General features: G+C 38.2%; 1 protein-coding gene across 1 annotated transcript; it reads left to right on the forward strand.

The window, feature by feature from the left end:
* The first annotated feature begins 103 nt into the window (after nucleotides 1–103).
* tbc1d17 (TBC1 domain family, member 17) lies at nucleotides 104–23,514 on the forward strand. The gene is made up of 17 exons (XM_062050254.1): nucleotides 104–257; nucleotides 2,705–2,800; nucleotides 2,861–2,938; nucleotides 6,639–6,750; nucleotides 6,815–6,998; nucleotides 7,477–7,585; nucleotides 7,670–7,843; nucleotides 10,054–10,179; nucleotides 10,257–10,360; nucleotides 12,496–12,590; nucleotides 14,847–14,963; nucleotides 15,032–15,132; nucleotides 15,210–15,309; nucleotides 15,395–15,492; nucleotides 18,953–19,069; nucleotides 19,138–19,224; nucleotides 22,785–23,514. Exons 1-17 carry the CDS (start codon nucleotides 231–233, stop codon nucleotides 22,953–22,955), a joined length of 1,896 nt encoding a protein of 631 aa, XP_061906238.1. The 5' UTR covers nucleotides 104–230; the 3' UTR covers nucleotides 22,956–23,514.
* The last annotated feature ends 1,221 nt before the right edge of the window (nucleotides 23,515–24,735 follow it).

Here is a 24,735-nt window from a genome sequence, read left to right on the forward strand (position 1 = left end):
TAAATTTATTTTTACTATATAATATTTTATTTTATACAACATAAATTGTACACGCTTTATGGTGGTTAAATACAATAAAACAATGTTCCTGTTATATTTTAAGATCTCGTCTCAAGAATGGGCGTTCGTGACAATGACGTCACTCCGGGGCGGGCTTTACGGAAACAGGAAGTGTGACGTAACATTTGTTTGGGAAAACCAGCGTCGAGACTACCGACGCCAGTTGAAGAATGGAGCAAAACAATGACGATTACAAGGTATAAACAAAGCTCATTTGATCAGTTTTCATGTTTTGAACCGAAACAACCTACAAATCGTTCCCAATTATTTGGGTACACGAGCCTGTTGTCGTAGCCTGTTGGCTTTGAGGTTGACGTGTTAGCTAGTCGTATTTACTGTCAGTATAAATGGCGTTTAACCGTGCATAATATACACAGTTTGACGAAATAGCGATAGTGGTCATTTTAATGTTGAAAGATATCAAATAAACCCTGTCGATACGACATCGTATGACCTGTCACACCTGCCCTGATGATCATGTGACGGACCGGTTGTGAAATGACACACTTATTTTTGCGCTTTATCTCTGTGGAATTTGCAGACCAATCTGAATCTGTGGCTGTACACTGTTGTATAAAAATACTATTTTTAAAGACGTGGAAAACAAGATTAAAACACGAACAAGTTGCAATGTTGACTCTAATAACACAAAGCTGCCATGTAGGCTTTCTTCTTTAAAGCTGTTATTGCTAAAAAAAAAATAATGTTACATCAAAATCTATGTTGTTATGAAGTATTGACCTATTCAAGTCTCTAAGTACTTCACATCAAATTTTCCACTTTGAATTTTTTTGGAGAGGGATATTGCATATTTTGTGTTTGCCATATAAAAAACCAAATTTTTTTTTGACAAAAAGGGCATAAAGCAAACATCCATCCTTTTATTTTTTTACCGCTTTTCCCTTTCAAGGTTGCAGGGGGCTGTAGCCTATCTCAAACAAATTAAAAAATACATAATAATACAAACTTATATTTGACGAATAGATCTGAAGTTGAACTAGAGCAGAGGTGTCAAAGTCGTTTTCACTGAGGGCCACATCGCAGTTATGTTTGGCCCCAGAGGGCCGTTTCTAAAAGTGAATACTATTATTACACAATTGTTTTAATGCATTTTATTAGTAGATTAAAATGCAAGAAAAACATGGTAAATTGCAATAATTTCACCTTAAAATATAGTGTATATTACTGTAAATTGAAAAACAGTACTGCTGTTTTTATCGTAAAAAAGGCAGCTCAGTTGCCAGAATTTTACTGTAAAATTTACATTAGTTTTTTTACTGTAAATTAAAAAAACTGAAATTTTACAGTAAATGTTGGCACCTGAGCTGCCAGTTTGTTTGTTTTTTACCACAAATCAACAACTGTAGATTTTTCGGTATATTACTGTAAATGCCAAAACGGCTGTACTGTTTTTTTCATTTAGAGAAAAATGCTGTAAAAACTACAGTAAATTTCACAATTTTACCATGAAATATATTGCTACTTTTACATTGCACAATTTGATGGATAACTTGCTTTGAAATCATTATTATTAGTATTTATTTCTACTTAAAAATGTTTTGAATGTTTGATAATATATTTTTGCATAATTAGACAATATTTAAGTTAACATAATTTGTGATTACATGGAGTACATATATTTTGTTCTCCCAAAATAGAAAGAAATAATACATTTAGTAAGAAAAGTTACCGTACTTTATTGATACATATTATTTCCAGGCTATTGAGGACCAAATAAAATGACGTGGCGGGCCACATCTGGCCCCCGGGGCCTTGAGTTTGACACCTGTGATCTAGAGATTTAAGTGTTGCTAGTAAAAAAAAAATTAAAAATGTATGACTTATTTTTAACACCTTTCTGAATGGGGCCCTTTTGGATTCCCAAGAAGATAAAAAAAAAAAAAAACATTTTTAAAATAATTCTATATTACAATCAATGTTATGACTTATTGCACTATTAAAAGCTCCGATTACTTCATATCAAATATTGCACTTTGAAATATTTTTTGGGGAAATATTACATATTTTTTATGTGTTTGCCATAAAACAGAGTTTCTTTGACAAAAAGGGCTTTAAATTTAAAAAAATACAAAAAACTTTTAATCAACGGTTTGATCGGAAGTTTATTTAGAGACTTAAGTGTTGAAAGTAAAAAAACTAAAATATATGACTTATTTTTAACACTTTTGGATCCCCAAGGATTTTAGTGGGATCTTTTTTTAAACTGTCTTGGCTCAAAAATAATAATGAATTAAAATCAATGGAGTTACGAAATATTGACCTATTTAAGGCTCAAATTACTTCACATTAAATATAAAAATTTTATTTAAAAAAATTGGGTCGAAAATATTACATATGTTGTTTTCTTTGATAAAAAGGGCATTAAATATATATTTTTCTACTTTTATATTAACAGATAAACCTAAAGTTGATCTGGAGATTTAAGCGCTGAATAATAGTAATTAAAAAAATATATATGTACAACTTATTTTTAAAAATGTTTTGACTGAGACCCCATGACCAAACTTGAGGTGAGCACTCAAAGTTAAAAAAAAAAACCGTATACATTGTATTGGTTTTGAAAATGACACCCCTGCATTAGATATCATTAGATTGTGTCCTAACTGCTTTGTTTACTCCTCAGCTGATCTTCGAGAAGGAGGGAGTGTACCTGCACACTAATGCTAAAAAGAGTAACCAGGACACTAGCATCCCTGGGTTCATTCGCGTTGTCGAGAGGGTAAGCAAATGTTTTGATGCCAAGCAGCGTCTGAGATGATGAATAATGCGCTCGTTTCAGGCCGGAGTGCCAGCTTTGGAATGGAGTCCACTAGAGGATGAAGGCCGCACTGCTCCCGCTGTTCTGTACTCCAAAAAGGTAGGACATTTTATCAGTCTAAGGCGGGGGTCAGCAACCCACGGCTCTTGAGAATTTTTAAAAAAAATGATTGAAAATAGAAAAAGATGGGGGGGAAATGTTTTTTTTTGCTTTAGTATGTTTTTTGTTTGAGGACAAACAAGACACAAACCTTCCCAATTGTTAGAAAGCCCACTGTTTAATATGATTGTGTGTATGCTTCACTGATGAGGGTATTTGATGAACATCGTTTTGTCCTACTAATTTCGGCGATTCTTGAACTCACCATAGTGTGGACTGTGACGCAACAGTTTGTTTGCATGTAAAATCGTCAACTCCTTCTTTGTCTCATTTTGTCCACCAAAAGTTTAATGCTGTGCGCTTTGTTGATGTTATTGACTTGTTGGAGTGCTAATCAGGCATATTTGGTCAGTGCGTGACTGCACGCTAATCAATGCTATCATGCTATGTAGGCTAGCTGTATGTACATATTGCATCATAATGCCTAATTTGTAGGTATATTTGAGCTCATTTGATATCCTTTGCTTGTATCCTCTTTGTATATAATTTAGTTTTGCATTTCTCATGACATATTATCTGTATGTAATATTGGCTGCATTTCAGATAGTTGTTTGTGTGCCATGTTGTTCCAGACCACAGCAAACATTACCTAGCTTGCCAAAGATTGTAATAAATCCACTAAAAGAAGACAGCTTGCCGTTTCCTTTAACTTGGACACACACATCTATACCTTTGGTCATTAAAAGCCAGTAATTTCCAGGAGTTATCTCACCCGAGTAGCCTCTGATTTACTAATGGTTTCTAATGTTGTAAAAATGTGTAGAATAAATATTACATTTCAACATTTCTGTCAACGAAGATTTGCTTCAGCCTGCGACACATACTGTATTTTTCGGAGTATAAGTCGCTTTGGAGTATAAGTTGCACCGGCCGAAAATGCATAATAAAGAAGGAAAAAAACATATATAAGTCGCACTGCAGTATAAGTCGCATTTTTGGGGGAAATTTATTTGATAAAACCCAACACCAAGAATAGACATTTGAAAGGCTATTTAAAATAAATAAAGAATAGGCTGAATAAGTGTACGTTATATGCAGTGTTGGGTTAATTACTAAAAACCAGTAACTAGTTACAGTAACTAGTTACTTTATTTCAAAAGTAACTCAGTTACTACCTCAGTTACTTACACCAAAAAGTAATGCGTTACTGTGAAAAGTAACTATTTAGTTACTTCTTTTTTGTTCTTTTTTTTTTTTTAAAGCTCCCATTAATGCCCTTTTAGCCTTCATTTCAGTACTGTTATTGCACTGGAGAATAATACAATCTGTTGATCAACTTGACATGCATTTGCATCACTGAACTCTGCTAAGCAATGTGCTCTACATACAACACACAAAGACAAAGATGTGTTTCAAAGGGCCAATTTATTTCAGGCCAGAACAAATTAACAAAACTATTTTAAATAGCTGCAACATAAACATACATAAGTAACAAACAGAATAATAACAACATAGCTGTAAACCAAGGAAGTACTTTAACTTTAACTTCACATACCAACGCCTAAGCAGGCGTTTTTTCTCTCAAGGAATTCTGAAATAAAATCATGTCTGAAGCCCAGAACAGTCTACGCATTTCCCCAGTTTTAGTTTAGAGTTAAGGAAAGATTGGCCTGGCCCACTAGGATCCCTCTTTATGTTTGTGAACTTTATAGTCTATACATTTAGAGTGATGTGATAATCAAACACTCTAGAAGTCTACAATGAAAGAGTAAATAAGAGAACTGACAGAGTGTGTGTACAATATTCATAATAACATTGATTTTGATTCAATATTATGTTTTGAGCAATGACAGTTTGAAAGGAAAAAAAACAGCTTTGTTTTATTAGTCAACATTGCAACTTTTTCTGCATTACATTTCACCTTTAAGCTTTTTTATTTCACTTCTGTTATGTTTTTGTTTATTTTAATAGTATTTTTAGAATGGGCTGTGGGCCTTTAAAACATTAGCTGTGGGCCGCAAATGGCCTCCGGGGCACTCTTTTGACACCCCTGCTTTAGATAATAAAAAATTAAATCTGATAAATCTTATCGATAAAAAGCTGAGCCTGGCGACGCATGCGTGTTAACAGCTCTCTCTGTCTCCGCCCCTCCCTCACGAATGCTGCTGCGCGCACCCCTCCCCTCCCTCCCTCCCCACACCCAGACACACACACAGCGCAGCTCCTCCCTGTGACACAAGAGATTCAGAAGAACGACACCGCAGCGCTGCAATAAAACACACTCAGATCTTCTGTTTCTAGCCGATACTACATAAAAAATAACGCAGTAACGCATCATGTAGTAACGGTAACTGAGTTACTGAATATAAAAAATAACGCGTTAGATTACTAGTTACCGCCGAAACTAACGGCGTTACAGTAATGCGTTACTTTGTAACGCGTTAGTCCCCACACTGGTTATATGACACATAAATAACCAACTGAGAACGTGCCTGGTATGTTAACGTAACATATTATGGTAAGAGTCATTCAAATAACTGCAACATATAGAACATGCTATACGTTTACCAAACAATCTGTCACTCCTAATTGCTAAATCCGATGAAATCTTATACGTCTAGTCTCTTACGTGAATGAGCTAAATAATATTATTTGATATTTTACGGTAATTTTTTAATAATTTCACACATAAGTCGGTCCTGAGAGTATAAGTCGCACCCCCGGCCAAACTATGAAAAAAACTGCGACTTATAGCCCGAAAAATACGGTTGTCTTTTTGATAGTAAGCTAATACAGCTAATATAGCCACTTACATCATGTGTTGCCTTCATTATAAAACTTATATAAGGCTTTTAATTTTTTGCGGCTCCAGACAGATTTGTTTTTTGTATTTTTGGTCCAATATGGCTCTTTCAATGTTTTGGGTTGAAGATCCCATGTCTAAGGGCTGGACAATTAATCAAATTTCGATTTTGTCTTCTCACCATCATAAAAATATTATAATGGGAAAAAAAAGATTAATGGGGCGCGCAAGAAGCATATCTCAGAACAGCAGCACACTTCACCCCTTCAAAATAACAGCGCTGTGCGCAACATCCAGTCTGACTGCACTAACAAAATAAAGTTTTCAAAGATGGTAAATTGCGAACAAATTTTTGCTACGTCATAAGATGTGGGCGTGGTATTGCGCCAAACTTTGCTCCGATGGTTTTTGGCCATTATTCGGCAAAAAAAAGGGGTCGTACTTTAACCAACTCCTCCTCTGGACTTTGGCCAAATGAGTCACGATAAAAATTACAGGTACTACACATAGAGGTGATGATAAATAATGAACACATTTTGCTTATGTCATAAGATGTAGATGCCATCAACAATCTGTCATTTCTGCACTTTAGGTCATCAGAGACATATAACAAACTGATGGGTAAGGATAAGTTGCTAAAATGTTTTGCAAATAACAGGATGTGGGTGTGGCATGCCGCAAACTTAGATCTTATGGTTCGTACATTAGGCGCACAGTCGAATTTTGAGAAAATGAAAGGATTTTAAGTGCGCCTTATAGTCCGAAAAATACGGTAATGGTTTAATTAATCGTGACTATAAAAATAATCATGATTATTGTTTTTTCCAGAATGGTCCAGCTCTAATTAGTCTGGCATGAATAAAGGACACTGATTGTAAGCACCTTCTTATTAATCAGGATGGAGAAGGAGGGGAGGAGGATACAAACTTTGACCCCGGCTACGAGCCGGACTGGGCCATCATCAGCACTGTGAAGAAAGATAGAGAACATGTCCCCGTCAGAGAGTCAGGTGCAGATTAAATCTTTTTTTTACGTTATAAACAAAGAGATGATGATGTCATCTTCCTCTGCAGGTCAGTGGTCCTTCTCCTTGCCTCTGTCAGAACTCTACTCTCTAAGGAGGGCCCGCTTCTCCCTGGGTCGGAACTTCTTGGTGTTGACCAGCAGAGGGGGCCACCCACTGCCTCCCTTGCACTTCCACAGGGGAGGAAGCAGGGAGCTGCTGCGTGCCCTCAGCCGCTACATCGTTCTGGACCAGTAAGCATCACTCCCACGTAGGGTTGGGATGGGTTGTCAAGAAAAATCCCAACCAGTCGGTTGACCTCACAAGCGTGTGGTTCGGATTTTTAAAATAATTTTGGACCGTGAGCACAGACAACACTAAGGTCAGGACTGACGTGTCCCACTCAAATACTGATCCCGCACACACACACACACACACACACACACACACACACACACTTTTCCTACATAAAGACAAAAACATCGCCAGCAAATGAAGATTATTGTTCCTTTATTGAGACTAATTGACACACAGAGTCCAACGTTTGTATGCTACGACACAGTTTTTATTGATATCGATTACTTGTCCATGGCATTGTATATTCCATCCATCCATTTTCTACCGCTTGTCCCTTTTGGGGTCGCAGGGGCTGCTGGAGCCTATCTCAGCTGCATTGTATATTGATATCGTTTTATTGCCCAGCCCGAACGTGGACTTTGTTGTTATCACCAGGTCTCCAGTTGATGGGCGTCTCTTCCTGGCGTACCCTCAAGACCCCAACGCTCTCTCTCAGTCCTTTGATAAGCTGCACCTCTTTGACGACGGCTCAGATCTCGTATCGGTAAGTTATTTGTTCAGCTGTAAACCCACCCCTCCTACAAAAAAACACGTCATTAATCCTGCTCTTGTGAACATTCACCACCAGAGATTCATCCAGGACCCCTATGCAACCACATTTGGTGGATTCTCCAAAGTCACCAACTTCTTCAAGGTGGCTCTCAAGCCTCCTGACTCCTCCATACATCATCAACGTAATGCTCAGGACTCAAGTATGGCCCCTCAGTTTGATGAGGAACCTGGCTTTGAGCTCATCACCTGTGTAAGAAAGCATCATGCACTCATATGGATATATATGTATAAATATATATATATATATATATAAAACATATATAACAACTAACAACTGCCAAAGTCTAATTCCTTGTATATGCATGTATACTTGGCCAAATCAATCTAGGTATGTATATGTATAAATATATACATGTATGTGTATATATTATGTATGTACGTATGTATATATATATGTATACACACACGCATACAGTATATATACACACATATATGTGTGTGTGTGTATGTATGTGTGTTTGTATATATATGTGTATGCATATATATAAACACATGTTTATACATACTACATATATTTATATATTTACATATATTCATACATATATATATGTATATACATATAAATTGTGTGTGTGTGTATGTATATATATATATATATATATATATATATATATATATCCATCCATCCATTTTCTACCGCTTGTCCCTTTTGGGGTCGCGTGGGTGCTGGAGCCTATCTCAGCTGCATTTGGGCGGAAGGCGGGGTACACCCTGGACAAGTCGCCACCTCATCACAGGGCCAACACAGACAACATTCACACTCACATTCACACATCAGGGCCAATTTAGTATTGCCAATCAACCTATCCCCAGGTGCATGTCTTTGGAGGTGGGAGGAAACCGGAGTACCCGGAGGGAACCCACGCAGTCACGGGGAGAACATGCAAACTCCACACAGAAAGATCCCGAGTTAACTTTTAGGGCTCCCCTCAAGTTTGATTGCGGGTACCTGGAATGGTCTCTGTTTTAAAATGTTAAAAATTAGTTATGTATATTTTTTTAATTATTATTATTCAAAGCTTAAAACTCTAGATCAGGGGTGTCCAAAGTGCGGCCCGTGGGCAATTTGCGGCCGTAGTTATTTTTAAAAGGCTTCAGCATAGTCGTTAGCGTTCTAATATTAGCATGCTAGCTTTTTTGCTTATTTTGCAGGTATACAAATCAGCGTCAAATATTTTGTTACTTGACAAATAACATTTGTTAGCATTCTAACGTTTGTTTACTAGCTTTTTTTTTTTAGCTAATTTCGTAGATATACACCTCAGTCTCGTTTACTTGATGCATGCTAACGTTGGCAGGCTAGTATTTTAAATTACACACCTTAGAGTAATACATTTTGGTACTTGACGCAGGTTACAGTTAGCATTTTAGCATGCTAAAATTACATAGCTTTATTAGCTAATTTCATGTATTTTGGTATTTCACTGATTTCACTAACTTAGCATATACTCAGCAATACTGTTAGAATGCTAGTCTTTTTGGCTCATTTTGCTTATATTTTTTGTTACTTGACGCTATCTGGCCTGGGTGCTAACTGTTAGTACTGTTAGTGTTTCAGTTAAGCTTTGGGTGTTACGCATTCACACAACATTTTTACAGAATTTGCATTTTCTAGTTTAAAAAAATAATTTATATATATTGTACTGGTTTTGAAGGCGAATACTACCGAAATGTGTGTTTATGTATATATGTGTACATATATTTATATATAGTTGTATGCCTTTTTGTCAAAGAAACCCCTGCTTTTAAACACAAAAAATGCAATATTGTTTCCCCCCAAATACATATTTGATTTGAAGTAATTGAAGCCTTAAAAAAGTCAATAATCCATCACACCATTGATTTTAATTCTTTTTTTAATTTTTTTTTTAACAATAACAGTTTTTAAAATAAAACAAATCCTACAAAAATTATTGGGGACCCAAAAGGGCCCCACTCATAAACGTGTTTAAAATAATTTATGCATTTTTTAAAGTTCTTATAATTTAAAAAAAATTTTTAATGTTTTTTTTTTCATTTGTTGGTTGTATGCCCTTTTTGTCAAAGAAAACAGTTTTTTTTATGTGGCAAACACACAAAATTTGCAATAATTTCCCCAAAATTGATTTCAAAGTGGAATATTTGATGTGAAGTAATTGCAACCTTGAATAGGTCGATAATTCATAACAACATTGATTTTGATTCATTATTATTTTATGAGCAACGACAGTTTTAAAGAAAAAAAACAGCACAGCCTACATGGCAGCTTTATGTTATTAGAGTCAACATTGCAAGTTTTTCTCGTTACATTTCACCTGTTTGCTTTGTTTATTTCACTTCTTTTTTTTAATTTTTGCTAAAAATTAGCTCCGGGCCACACTTTATATATTCATATATATTTATTGGATGTCTTCCCTCTAGGGGGTGGAGCTTGGCCCCAGGCCAGTTGTAAGCAGAGGACCGCCGCTCGACAAATGGGAGGAGTTTCTGGACCCCGAGGGTCGCGTGAAGAACCCGGAGAGAGTCAAAGATCTTGTCTTCCGAGGGGTGAGACACAAAAACTGTCACGTGGACAACACTTTGGATGTTTTGTGCTAACATGGCGCCCGCTGAAATGTTTGCAGGGGATCAAAGAATCGCTACGGAAGGAGGTGTGGAAGTTTCTGCTGGGTTTTTATCCGTGGAACAGCACCTTTAAAGAGCGGGAGGACATTTTACGTGTCAAAACGTAAGTCCTTTTTATCTGTCAATCTTCACATAACCTCTCTGCTTCAGCATCATTTCTTACCTTTGCCAGCAAAGTAATGCACATTTTTCTAATGCTTTGCATATGTCCTTTGCCACTTTCACATATTTTGGGCCTAATTGAAGCATTTTTAACTATAAACATGGTTTAAGGAAGGATAATATCAATACTACAGTGCTACTGGTCTCTAGATGAAAACAAACCAAGTAGAGCGTGCTGTTCAGTGTTATGGCCAGTGATTGGCTAGACATCAGGCAGCATCCAGTCCTGCCTTTTATGAGTGTAAAGGTGAATATGTGGGTGTTATATCATGTCTGAAGAGCTCTCATGATGCTAGGAAAACATATTTAAAAGTTTTTTACTGCTTTAGCTGTGAAAATATTAAATAGGTAGTACGTTATTCCAATTCATTTGCCAAGATCTGGCCCTGGAACCAATAAAAGAAGGCTATCCCTCAGGTCTGCCGCCCCTGGTAGCTTGGCTAACTTCCTGCACTACCTTTCTATTAGCCTGTCTAAGTTCCTGGTTTGATTGATTGATTGAAACTTTTATTAGTAGATTGCACAGTACAGTACATATTCCGTACAATTGACCACTAAATGGTAACACCCGAATAAGTTTTTCAACTTGTTTAAGTCGGGGTCCACGTTAATCAATTCATGGTAGCTTGGCTAACTTCCTGCACTACTTTTCTATTAGCCTGGCCTACTTCCTGGTTGCTTGTATAACTTCCTGGTAGCCTGGCTAACTTCCTGGTAGCTTAGCTCACTTCCTGCGCTGTCTTTCTGTTAGTATGGCCAACTTCCTGGTAGCTTAGCTAATTTCCCGGTAGCCTGGCTAACTTCCTGGTAGCCTGGCTTATTTCCTTGTAGCTTGGCTAACTTTCTGCACTACCTTTCTGCTAGCATTGCTAACTTTCTGTTCGCCTGGCTAACGTATTGGTAGCCTGGCTAACTTCTTGGCAGTTTGGCTCACTTCCTGGTAGCTTGGCTTACTTCCTGGTAGCTTTGCTAACTTTTTGGCCGCTTGGATAGCTTCCTTGTAGCTTGGCTAACTTCCTGGTTGCTTGTATAACTTCCTGGTAGCTTGGCTAACTTTTTGGTAGCTTAGCTAACTTCCTGCGCTATCTTTCTGTTAGCTTCGCTATCTTCCTGGTAGCTTGTCTAAGGTCCTGGTAGCTTGGCTAACTTGCTGCGCTACTTTTCTATTAGCTTGTCTAACTTCCTGGTAGCTTTGCTAACTTTTTGGCCGCTTGGCTAACTTCCTGGTTTCTTGTATAACTTCCTGTGCTATCTTTTTGTTAGCCTGGCTAACTTTCTGGTAGCCTGTCTAAGTTCCTTGTAGCTTGGCTAACTTACTGTGCTACTTTTTTATTAGCCTGGCTAACTTCCTGGTTGTTTGTATGACTTCTTGGTAGCTTGGCTAACTTCCTGGTAACTTGGCTAACTTCCTGTGCTGTTTTTCTGTTAGCATGGCCAACTTCCTGGTAGTTTGGCTAACTTTGTTGTAGCCTGGCTAATTTCCTTGTAGCTCGGGTAACTTTCTGCACTACCTTTCTTAGACTTAGACTTCCTTTTATTGTCATTCAAATTTGAACTTCACAGTACAGATAAGAACAAAATTTAGTTGCATTAGCTCATGGTAGTGCAGGATAAAAAATCAATAAGGTGCAGATATAAATAAATAGATTACTGTACAGATAAATATATTGCACTTTTGCATATGCATCCACGTTTATGGATGTATGTTATATTGTCTTTATATTCCAGCGAGTTAATCAATTTTTGGGGGGAATTGAATTCTGCTAATATTGCTGACTTTCTGTTAGCCTGGCTAACTTCCTGGCAGCTTGCCTCACTTCTTGGTAGCTTGGCTCACTTCCTAATAGCATAGCTAAATTTCTGCTAGTCTGGCTAACTTCTACATTCCTTGAATTTTCAGCATTTGTCTTCGGCAGCATTTTGCCAATGTGTGCGTTTTGACTTTTTCATAATTTGATCATTTCGTTTAGTGCGCAGATAAATAGATCCATCCTCATGACAACATTTCAAACAAATGGAGGATGTTTCCACGTGTAAAGGTGTACAAAGAAATATGTCGGTGTATCCCGTCTGCAGTGACGAGTACTTCAGGATGAAAGTGCAGTGGAAGTCTGTCAGCGAGGAGCAGGAAATGAGGAACTCGCTCCTGAGGGGATACAGAAATCTGATTGGTGAGTTGTGCTGGCTGTCATGCAAACACACGTTCCTGTGAATATAGAGAAGTGTGTGTGTGTGTGTGTGTGTGTGTGTGTGTGTGTGTGTGTGTGTGTGTGTGTGTGTGTGTGTGTGTGTGTGTGTGTGTGTTTTCTGGCAATGCTTACTTAAAGGCCTACTGACACCCTTTACTACCGACCACGCAGTCTGATAGTTTATATATCAATGATGAAATCTTAACATTGCAACACATGCCAATACGGCCGGGTTAACTTATAAAGTGCAATTTTAAATTTCCCGCTAAACTTCCGGTTGAAAACGTTTTTGTATGATGACGTATGCGCGTGACGTCAATCGTTGAAACGGAAGTATGCGGATACATTGAATCCTATACAAAAAGCTCTGTTTTCATCTCAAAATTCCACAGTATTCTGGACATCTGTGTTGGTGAATCTTTTGCAATTTGTTTAATGAACAATGAAGACTGCAAAGAAGAAAGTTGTAGGTGGGATCGGTGTATTAGCGGCTGGCTGTAGCAACACAACCAGGAGGACTTTGACTTGGATAGCAGACGCGCTAGCCGACGCTAGCCGACGCTAGCCGACGCTAGCCGCCGACCGCACGGATGATCGGGTGAAGTCCTTCATCCTTCCGTCGATCGCTGGAACACAGGTGAGCACGGGTGTTGATGAGCAGGTGAGGGCTGGCGTAGGTGGAGCGCTAATGTTTTTATCATAGCTCTGTGAGGTCCCGTTGCTAAGTTAGCTTCAATGGCGTCGTTAGCAACAGCATTGTTAAGCTTCGCCAAGCTGGGAATTATTAACCGTGTAGTTACATGTCCGTGGTTTAATAGTATTGTTGATCTTCTGTCTATCCTTCCAGTCAGGGATTTATTTATTTTGTTGCTATCTGCATTTGAGCCCGATGCTATCACGTTAGCTCAGTAGCTAAAGAGCTTCGCAGATGTATTGTCGTGGAGATAAAAGTCACTGTGAATGTCCATTTCGCGTTCTCGACTCTCATTTTCAAGAGGATATAGTATCCGAGGTGGTTTAAAATACAAATCCATGATCCACAATAGAAAAAGGAGAAAGTGTGGAATCCAAAGAACCCTTGTACCTAAGTTACGGTCAGAGCGAAAAAAGATACGTCCTGCACTGCACTGTAGTCCTTCACTCTCACTTTCCCCATCCACAAATCTTTCATCCTCGCTCAAATTAATGGGGTAATTGTCGCTTTCTCGGTCCGAATCTCTCTCGCTGCATTGTAAACAATGGGAAAATGTGAGGAGTCCTTCCTCTGGTGACGTCACGCTACTTCCGGTATAGGCAAGGCTTTTTTTAATCAGCGACCAAAAGTTGCGACCTTTATCGTCGTTGTTCTCTACTAAATCCTTTAAGCAAAAATATGGCAATATCGCGAAATGATCAAGTATGACACATAGAATGGATCTGCTATCCCCGTTTAAAGAAAAAAAATTCATTTCAGTAGGCCTTTAATGGGGACATCGCTCTGTTTACACAGTCACCTTTAGGGAACCTCTGACGGTATGGGGACAAAAAAACAGGTCCCCTAAAGGGAAACCTTTTTAAATAGATAGATAAATAGATATTACTTTATTGATTCCTTCAGGAGAGTTCCCTCAGGAAAATTATAGTCAGATCCATTCTGAAGATGCCTAAGTAATTTTTTTTTTTTTTTTTTTTTCCTTAGGATGACATTTTCATACAGCATGATTCTAAAACATTATTACCTTAAAGTATGATTCACATTCAGAATTGTCCATCCTTCTATATATGGTAGTTGGAGTTGCAGACAACTTCATTACTGCTAAATGGCAGTTTTCAGTAATGTCACAGAAGATGCAGGATTTGCTTTAACATTTAAGTGGTGAAACTTCCTATAAGAGGACAGCTGTAGTGCTGTATTCTGAGGATCATGTCATATTTAATTTGAACTTTTTTTTTTTTTAAATGGTCCTCTGTAGTCACGTACAAATTTGTGTGAATTATGCAAAATTATTTAAATTTGGTCCCCATGAACCATATTAACTCTTTTTCCCCAGGGTCCCCAGTAAGAATGATCAGCACATTACTTCATCAATCCAGAGATTTAAAGACGTGTATGAGCTAACTGGGCAGTGGCCATTTTACCTCATTTTTTTTATGCCTCCACAACCTGTAGAAAGGGTGGTCCCCACAAGTGATGATCAAAAACTTGGTCCCCATTCCAAATGATAACCAGTGTGTGTGTGTGTGTGTGTTGCGTCATAGAGCGAGACGTCAACAGGACAGACCGACACAACACCTTCTTCTCCGGGAACGACAACCCAGGCCTGGCTCTCCTCCACGACGTGCTGATGACCTACTGCATGTACAACTTTGATCTGGGTGCGTGGTGGGAAGCGTCCGTGCAGACGTGCGGCGAGACCCCATTTGACCTTTGACCCCGTCCACAGGGTACGTGCAGGGTATGAGCGACCTCCTCGCTCCTCTCCTGTTTGTCACCCAGAACGAGGTGGAGTCCTTCTGGTGTCTGACGGGCTTCATGGAGCTGGTGGTGAGCGCTCAAAAACCGGACATGTTGAATAATCACTTCCTCGTGAGTAAACGTAAAATGTCCGCTCCGCTCCGCAGCACCACAACTTTGAAGAGTCCCAGGAGGCCATGAAGCAGCAGCTCCTTCAGCTCAGCATCCTGTTGAAGGCTCTCGACCCGGAACTGTGCGACTTCCTGGGTGAGTGTGCTCATCTTCTCACAGTCCAAACTAAAACTGTCAAATTAGATGTGAAAATATTCATGTATGATTTGTATTTATTTAGATTCTCAGGACAGTGGCTCTCTTTGCTTCTGTTTCCGCTGGCTGCTCATCTGGTTTAAGAGAGAATTCTCCTTTGAGGACATCCTCCTGCTGTGGGAGGTGAGCTCGCTGTAATGTGTACAGTCACAAAATTAGGTACACCTGGGATCCGGTCCGTTAGCTTTACCCAACATTCATTTTGTATTTGGAGTGTCCAGATTCTACAGCAATGTCCGATATAAAAAAGTACAGGCATCAGATTCTGTGACAGGGGTGTCCAAAGTGTGGCCCGTGGGCCATTTAGCATTCCAATATTAGCATGCTAGCTTTTTTGCTAGAAACACAAGTCATGTGCTGAAAGATATAATCATCCCATCAGTCTGCATCCCAGTGAGAGCAGACATTGTACAGTCGGTGATTGTTTTATTATGTTGGTAGTTTGTATTTCTCATTTAGCACTTAGCAATACTGCTACTTGCTGCTTATTACTCAGCTTCTAAAACTTTTTGCTTATCCTCTGTAGATTCAGGCTCAAAAATATAAGGTTCTGATAATTTGTCCCAAAGTAGTCTTTGTTTTTTCTCATTAAGTCTGCCATATTTTACAGTTGTCGAAGGGAAAAGAAAATGTTGCAACATGAAGAAAAAATGATGATGCTTAAAATGACCAAAATAAGTAAATATTACATGTTATTATGAATTTGCCTATTAATATGTTACATATACAGTATACTTACAGTGTTTATATAAAACATTGTTGGATCTAATCCACATTACCTGCATTGTTAGCCGCTTCTTGTTAGCGTTGCCTTGTCTTACATGATTGAATAATAGGCAAAATTCCCCCCAAAAAGTGCAGTTCCCCTTTAGGACATTCACACCATGGACAAGTTACTCTCTCCAGCAGTGGACCATAACCATAAATTAATAAAAGTTAATTTTATTTTTAACTATATAAAAGTATTCATCATATTCTCTTCTTGTCATATTAAGCTCCAGTGTTTCCTGTTTTTATGTTAGAACTTTTATCCAATCGGAATTGAGCTAGCTTGTTGCCAGTCGTGTATGAATTCTGCCGGAGGCCTTCTGAATCAACATTAGCGACGGCTATGCAGTGTAAAGGAACAGAGGACATACAGTTGATAGACAGTGACAGATAGAAAATTTTAATTTCAAACATTTGTATGCATGTACAACACTTAAGACCTTCAGTATATCAGTATGTGGAATTAAATTATGGAATGGATTAAGCAAAGAAATCAAACAACGTACTAATATGATCCAATTCAAGAAACTCTTCAAACTTAAAGTGTTTACAAAGTACAAAGAAGAGGAACCATAATAAACATTGTGAATTTATTTCATCCATCAATTAATTTTCTAGATAATCTTATTTATCTCACCATATAAAATATAACTTACTTCACTAATCATTATTTATTTATGTTTATTCTTATGGAGTATATTGTGAATAAATTGAGAACAGGAAGTGAACAAAAGTGTTAGCAGCTGCAATTTAAAGGAAAAAGGGTAGGATTAAATAAGCTCTGCTTCTTCCTAGTCCTTTTCGAACATGTTGAATAGAGAAACTGGAAATTGTGACATATCATGTTGTATGTATGCATGTTCGAAATAAACTCAAACAGTTGCGATAGCCAATCAGATCTCGAGTTGTTGACCGTAGCCCATCTAGGTAGCCTTACGTTAAACATGACTCTCATTGGATACTCACTTGTCACTCCCAAGTGAGTATCCAATCACAAGATGTGATTTAGGAAAGCACGAAGTGGCACTACAGCCATACCCGGCCAGCGGAGAAATCAGTGGTGCTCACTTATAAATAAACCCACAAAGAAGGAGAGCAAAACGTTGAGTAGGTGGCAGATATATATTTGCAGTGCCATTTTCAAGAAGGATATTTAAAGAGAAACCAGATCTTGTGAGACAAGGTCGGCCCATCCTGGGCGGTAAAATGGTTTCACTCGAATCGACCAACTACGAGCGGTACCACTGGCATATACGGCATCGGATGGGTGTTACAAATTTTGAGTTCAAATATTTTATATCTTAATTTTTTCACGTTTAATATGTTTTTTACAATTATTATTATTTCGACACTACCACATAGGATATGTTTTAATTTGTTGATTCATTTTTAAATGTGCTGAAAAATAGCCCGTTTTTGTACACTGTTGAGGTGTTTCAATGCTCAATAGTGCGCTTGTGTATTTTGGTGTAGTATTTCTCCAGCCATGGTCATGTGGTGACATGAATTATGGTATTTATTGAAGTGGGGCATCACTGAAGGCCTAGGTGGGAAACGCACGGCCCGCCACTAATCTCCAGTGTTGTCCCGATACCATTATTTTGGTACCGGTACCAAAATGTATTTCGGTACTTTTCGATACTTTTCTAAATAAAAGGGACCACAAAAAATGGCATTATTGCCTTTAGTTTAACAAAAAATCTTACAGTACATTAAACATATGTTTCTTATTGCAAGTTTGTCCTTAAATAAAATAGTGAACATACAAGACAACTTGTCTTTTAGTAGTAAGTAAGCAAACAAAGGCTCCTAATTTAGTCTGCTGACATATGCAGTAACATATTGTCATTTTCCATTCTATTATTTTGTCAAAATTATTAAGGACAAGTGGTAGAAAATGAATTATTAATCTACTTGTTCATTTACTGTTAATATCTGCTTACTTTATCTTTTAACATGTTCTATCTACACTTCTGTTAAAATGTAATAAGCACTTATTCTTCTGTTGTTTGATACTTTACATTAGTTTTGGGTGATACCACAAATTTAGGTATCAATCCGATACCAAGTAGTTACAGGATCATACATTGGTCATATTCAAAGTCCTCATGTGTCCAGGGACATATTTCCTGAGTTTTTAAACATAATATACATTTTTTTTAAATTAAAAAAGATTTTGTGATGTTAAACAATATCGATGTAATCATAGTAGTATCGACTAGATACGCTCCTGTACTTGGTTTCATTACAGTAGATGTCAGGTGTGGATCAACCCATGGCATTTGTTTACACTGTGACACAAGTGAGCTATCGTACCCATGGCATTTGTTTACACTTGTCACCATGGAGACAAGGATTAGTGATTTAGAAGTAGCTCAAACACTGCCGACTGCGGCGTGACTTTAGCCGCTAGCTAGCTAGCCATGTATTAAAGCATCTCTTCCTGAGGGCGTTTCAGTGTTATAACTTCACCTTTATCTTTAGTTTTTAAGCCAAAATGCGTCCGTTCTCCCTTTTCTGTCTACACACTGTGTCTGCTTGTAAGTACTCCGTGATTGTGCACTGCCGAACATGCTCTTCTAATCGTAAACCAGCAATGACACGACGTGACGAGGGGGCGGGGGAAGGAGAAATACCGGTACTTTTTAGAGGCGGTATAGTACCGAATATGATTCATTAGTATCGCGGTACTATACTAATACCGGTATACCGTACAACCCTAGAATCTAACATGCATATTTTGGTACAGGGGGAGAAAGCTGAAGTACCCGGAGATATTAATATTAAACAATAATGATAATATTTGCTTCCTCAGGTGATGTGGACTCGCCTGCCCTGCGACAACTTCCACCTGCTGATCGCCTGCGCCATCCTGCAGTCGCAGAGAGGAGAGCTGATTGGCTCCGACCACGACTTCAACACTATCCTAAAGGTGCGTCTGCGCGCCCGAGACACCCCGGCGTCGCCCTCCTCTTCATCCTCTTCCTCTTTCCTGTGCAGCACATTAACGAGCTGACCATGAAGTTGGACCTGCAGAGCATGCTGCGTGGAGCTGAGGCCATCTACCTGCAGCTGCTGCAGTGCAAGGTGAACACGAGGGAGGGGCGATATGGCCTCAAATCGGTATCACAGCCCTATAGATGCAGGCTGTTGAATTTTAAGAAGCACTTATTCTTCTGTTGTTTGGGTGATACTACAAATGTGGGTATCGATCTGATACCAAGTATACAGGGTCAGTATTGGTTATACCAATCATTCAATTTTCATCCCAATCAGACAAAAACACAGGATGACAGGGTAATAATATCAATTCAATCTTTAAGTTATTTCCTTATTCTCTTTTATTACAGACAATATTTGGAGCCAAGTCAATAGTAAACAAAAATTACAATTGGCTCTGATTTCAATCCTTTGGATTTTGCCCTTAAAGTCTTTCCTTGTCGAGGAACTTATTTCCAAATTTGTAAACAATAACAAAAGCAGCAAAAACCATTGTTGTGATCATACAAAAAAAATTGCTGGAACCACTCTGGTATCGACCTGATACTGATACCATACCATACCATACCAACTTTATTTATAAAGCCCTTTAAAAACAACCACAGTTGAAAGACAAAGGGCTGTACACCACAAAGAAATAAAGGCAAAGGACAGACTAAAAAATAAAATTTAAAACAGAAGTAAAATACACATTAAAAAGCAAATACAAAATTACCCTAAGAACAATTTTGTTAGATAAAAAGCAGTTAAAAAAGTTAAAAGTTAAAAACAGTTTAAAGTCTCATGCTGGGTTAAAAGCCAGTGAATAAAAATGGGTTTTAAGAAGGGTCTTAAAAATAGCCAAAGAAGGGGCCTGTCTCACATGAAGTGGAAGATCATTCCAGAGTTTGGGGCCCGCAACAGAGAAGGCTCTGTCCCCCCTGAGCTTACGCTTGGATTTGGGTACCTCCAGGATCAGCTGATCAGCTGACCTGAGGGACCGGGTGGGGGCATAGAGGTGGAGCAGCTCAGAGAGGTAAGGTGGGGCAAGACCATGTAAGGATTTAAAAACAAGTAAGATAATTTTAAAATGGACTCTAAAAGACACAGGCAGCCAGTGGAGGGAGGCTAAAACAGGAGTAATGTGCTCTCTTTTTCTTGTGTTTGTTAAAAGTCGATACTTGGTATCGTTATTTGTCGATTTTCCTGGCTCTGTTTACATTCAGGATCTATAGCTTAGCGGTTAGCATGGCATACAGTATCCTCCTGTGGTTTGTGTTTTAGCATTTTTAGCTATACCTCATCCTTGTAGGAAACATACTTTATTACATTTTTGATCACAATTGTAATCAGACAAAAACACAGGACGGCATTTTGATAATATCAATTACATTTTTTAATTATTTCTTTTTTCTTTTTTATCACATACAATATTTGGAGCAAAATAAAGTCAATGATAAACAAAAACTACAATTGGCTCGGATTAAAGTGTGTCCAGGAACGTATTTCCTGGATTTGTAAACAATAACAAAAGTAACAAAAAAATATTTTGTGATAATAAAAAGTATTGTTTTTACCACTGTAGTATCGACCTGATACTGGTACTATTCTCTTGGTATCGTTACTGTCAATATTTGTGTTGACCCGCTGTCCGCCTCTGTTTACATTCACTAGGGTTATCTTACTGTATTCTCCTATTATAGCATCTTTAGTTATACCTCGTACTGCGGTGATAATAATACTTGTAAAAAAACATACTTTATTTGCTACCATATAGTGAGGATTAGTGACTTAGAAGTGGTTTCTTACTGTGGAGGGACGTTAGCCGCTAGCTCGGTAGCAGTTCGTTTGTCGCTGTCAAAAGATTGTGTCATCAAAATGAAAAAATCTCTATTGTCGGCCAAATGTAAATCTTTTATATCAGGGGTGTTCAAACTTTTTCCACTGAGGATCGCACACTGAAAAATTAAACCATGCAGGGTTCATTTTGATATTTTCTATTTCAAAACCAATTCAATATATATATTTTTTTTTAACCTTTAGGGCTCCCCTCAAGTTTGGTCCCGGAGACCCTTGAAAGGGTCTCAGTCATAAAAATTTTCAATATAAGTCATACTCTATATTAATATTGTTTTATTTATTATTCAACACTTTTGTTATGTTTTATGCCTTTTTTGTCAAAGAAAACCCTGTTTTTTATGGAAAAAACACCAAATATGCAATATTTTCCCCAAAAAAATGTCAAAGTGGAATATTTGATGTGACATATGTGAAGCCTAAATAGGTCAATAAATGATAACAGCATTGATTTAATTAATTATTATTTTTTGGTAATGAGTGTTTTTTTAAACCCCACTAAAATTCCTTGCGATCCAAAAGGACTCTTTTCTTTTCTTTTTTTACTTTAAACACCTAACACATTATTATGTTAAAATGTTTTTGTTTTTTTAATCTCAGTAAAATTATTGGGAATCCAAAAGGGCCCCCTCTTATAAAAGTAAAAAATAAATCATATATTTTTTTATTTTTTTTTTTACTTTCAACACTGAAGTCTAAAATGTATTTTAGGTGATAAGGTGACTAAGCTTATTGTTTGGACAATATCATTAGAAAAGCGCTATATCAATCTAATCTATAATTATTATTAAGATCGACCACACCCAATGTCTTAGTGACTGCAGGAGGAATTTCACTTGACAAGTAAAAACCTCTACTGGAAAAGACAAGAAGGAAAAAGGAATCAATAGCCTGGATTTATTTGTTTTTGTTTTTTTAATCTCAGTAAAATTATTGGGAATCCAAAAGGGCCCCCTCTTATAAAAGTAAAAAATAAATCATATATTTTTTCTTTTTCTTTTTTTTTTTTTACTTTCAACACTTAAGTCTGTAGATCAACTTAGATCTATCTGTCAATTATCCGTTTTGTTTGTTTGTTTGTTTTATACCCTTTTTGTCACAGAAAACAAAGTTTTGTTATGGCAAACACACACAATATGCAATATTTACCCCCAAAATTATTTCAAAGTGGAATATTTGATATGAAGTAATACATCAATAATTCATAACATTGATTTTGATTCATTATTATTTTTTGAGCAATGACGGTTTTAAAGAAAAAAACAGCCCGCATGACAGCTTTGTGTTATTAAAGTACACATTGCAACTTTTTATCGTTACATTTCACCTGTTTGCTCTTTTATTCCACTTTTTTCAGTTTTTTTATCAGATTTTTTTTTAATGTTATTTTTAAAATGTGAGGCCCCTGAGCTGCACTTTGGACACCCCTGCTACATCGTCTACATCGCGCAACGCTAGTGAGAAGCCACACAAACACCAGCTAGCACTAAACCGTCGTTGCCACCGACAGACATGTTAAGAAGTGAGCTAAAATGAGCAAACAATAGCTAGTTTTGCTACAATAATTTAGCACTTATGGCTGAAGAATACGGCATTCATTGTGGGGACCCTCAGACCAACAAAAAACATGTGGGCGTGTGCAGGTGTGCTGGCATAGGTCGACGTGTGTGGGTGAGAAAATTCCCACACACCACACACACACACCTGTGCTTCAGGTGTAGGCTTGACGAGTAAGCCTCGCCCCCTGGCAGCCCGCTGAACGGCCGTAACCTAAACGCCATCCTTCCCCGCGTCTCCCCTCTTCTCTCCAGGAGCTCCCCCTCAAGGTGCAGGAGGTCCTGGGCCTCTACGTGCCGTCCAGCTCCGAAGACGAGAGCTCCGACTCCCAGGCCAGCGAGACGCAGCGTCCCCTCGGCCAATCGTGTGACGCCGCATGCGCTCCTCCCTCTCCCCCTCCTTCCCCTTCTCCCCCCCGCTCGTAAACCAGTCACCAAGAAGTGTGTGTATCACCAAAAACATTAACTACAAAGGCCTCTGAGGAGACTTTTTTTTTGTTTGTTTGTTTGTTTGGTTTTTTAATATGGCGGACGCAGAGCAACGCCCAAACACAGAAATGATCCAAAACCAAAACCAGCATAAAAAAAAAACATCACAGGGAAAATATGCTTGTTTTTTAATTTTGCATCATTTTTCTTTTTTTATTCTTGCTGTGTTTATTTTTATGCTCTTTTTTTTGGATAATTTCTGTGTTTTGAGTGTAGTTACTGCTGTGCGTCAGCAGCAGGGGGCGATGTGGAGTCACGCCCACGAATGTCACTGCTCTCTCTCTCTCTCTCCTCATCCTCTCTTTTCCATTGATGCTGCTGTTATACGTGGTCTTGTGTGTCTCTTACAAAGGGAAGAAGACGTTAATGAAGGACTTTTTGCGTACTGTACGATGGAGCCTATGCAAAGTATGATGTGCATGCCTTTATAGAGTTCACATTATTTTAACCTTCTTTGCCGTCTGCTCGTTACTACCGAATAAAAAAGGTTGATGAAGCAGCGGCGTCTTATTTTGAAAGATGAGGTCGAGGTCTACTTCCTGGAATGACCCTCGAACACCACAACAAAGTAGGCGTGACCATACAGGGAAAAATGCAGATTTACATCTTTATGCGGTATTACAAACCTCGTTTCCATATGAGTTGGGAAATTGTGTTAGATGTAAATATAAACAGAATACAACGATTTGCAAATCATTTTCAACCCATATTCAGTTGAATATGCTACAAAGACAACATATTTGATGTTCAAACTGATAAAAAAAAAATTTTGTGCAAATAATCATTAACTTTAGAATTTCATGCCAGCAACACGTGACAAAGAAGTTGGGAAAGGTGGCAATAAATACTGATAAAGTTGAGGAATGCTCATCAAACACTTATTTGGAACATCCCACAGGTGAACAGGCAAATTGGGAACAGGTGGGTGCCATGATTGGGTATAAAAGTAGATTCCATGAAATGCTCAGTCATTCACAAACAAGGATGGGGCGAGGGTCACCACTTTGTCAACAAATGCGTGAGCAAATTGTTGAACAGTTTAAGAAAAACCTTTCTCAACCAGCTATTGAAAGGAATTCAGGGATTTCACCATCTACGGTCCATAATATCATCAAAGGGTTCAAAGAATCTGGAGAAATCACTGCACGTAAGCAGCTAAGCCCGTGACCTTCGATCCCTCAGGCTGTACTGCATCAACAAGCGACATCAGTGTGTAAAGGATATCACCACATGGGCTCAGGAACACTTCAGAAACCCACTGTCAGTAACTACAGTTGGTCGCTACATCTGTAAGTGCAAGTTAAAACTCTCCTATGCAAGGCGAAAATCGTTTATCAACAACACCCAGAAACGCCGTCGGCTTTGCTGGGCCTGAGCTCATCTAAGATGGACTGATACAAAGTGGAAAAGTGTTCTGTGGTCTGACGAGTCCACATTTCAAATTGTTTTTGGAAACTGGATGTCGTGTCCTCCGGACCAAAGAGGAAAAGAACCATCCGGATTGTTATAGGCGCAAAGTTGAAAAGCCAGCATGTGTGATGGTATGGGGGTGTATTAGTGCCCAAGACATGGGTAACTTACACATCTGTGAAGGCGCCATTAATGCTGAAAGGTACAAACAGGTTTTGGAGCAACGTATGTTGCCATCCAAGCAACGTTACCATGGACGCCCCTGCTTATTTCAGCAAGACAATGCCAAGCCACTTGTTACATCAAC

This window comes from Entelurus aequoreus, linkage group LG06 (assembly GCF_033978785.1).
Source record: "Entelurus aequoreus isolate RoL-2023_Sb linkage group LG06, RoL_Eaeq_v1.1, whole genome shotgun sequence".
NCBI lineage: Eukaryota > Metazoa > Chordata > Actinopteri > Syngnathiformes > Syngnathidae > Entelurus > Entelurus aequoreus.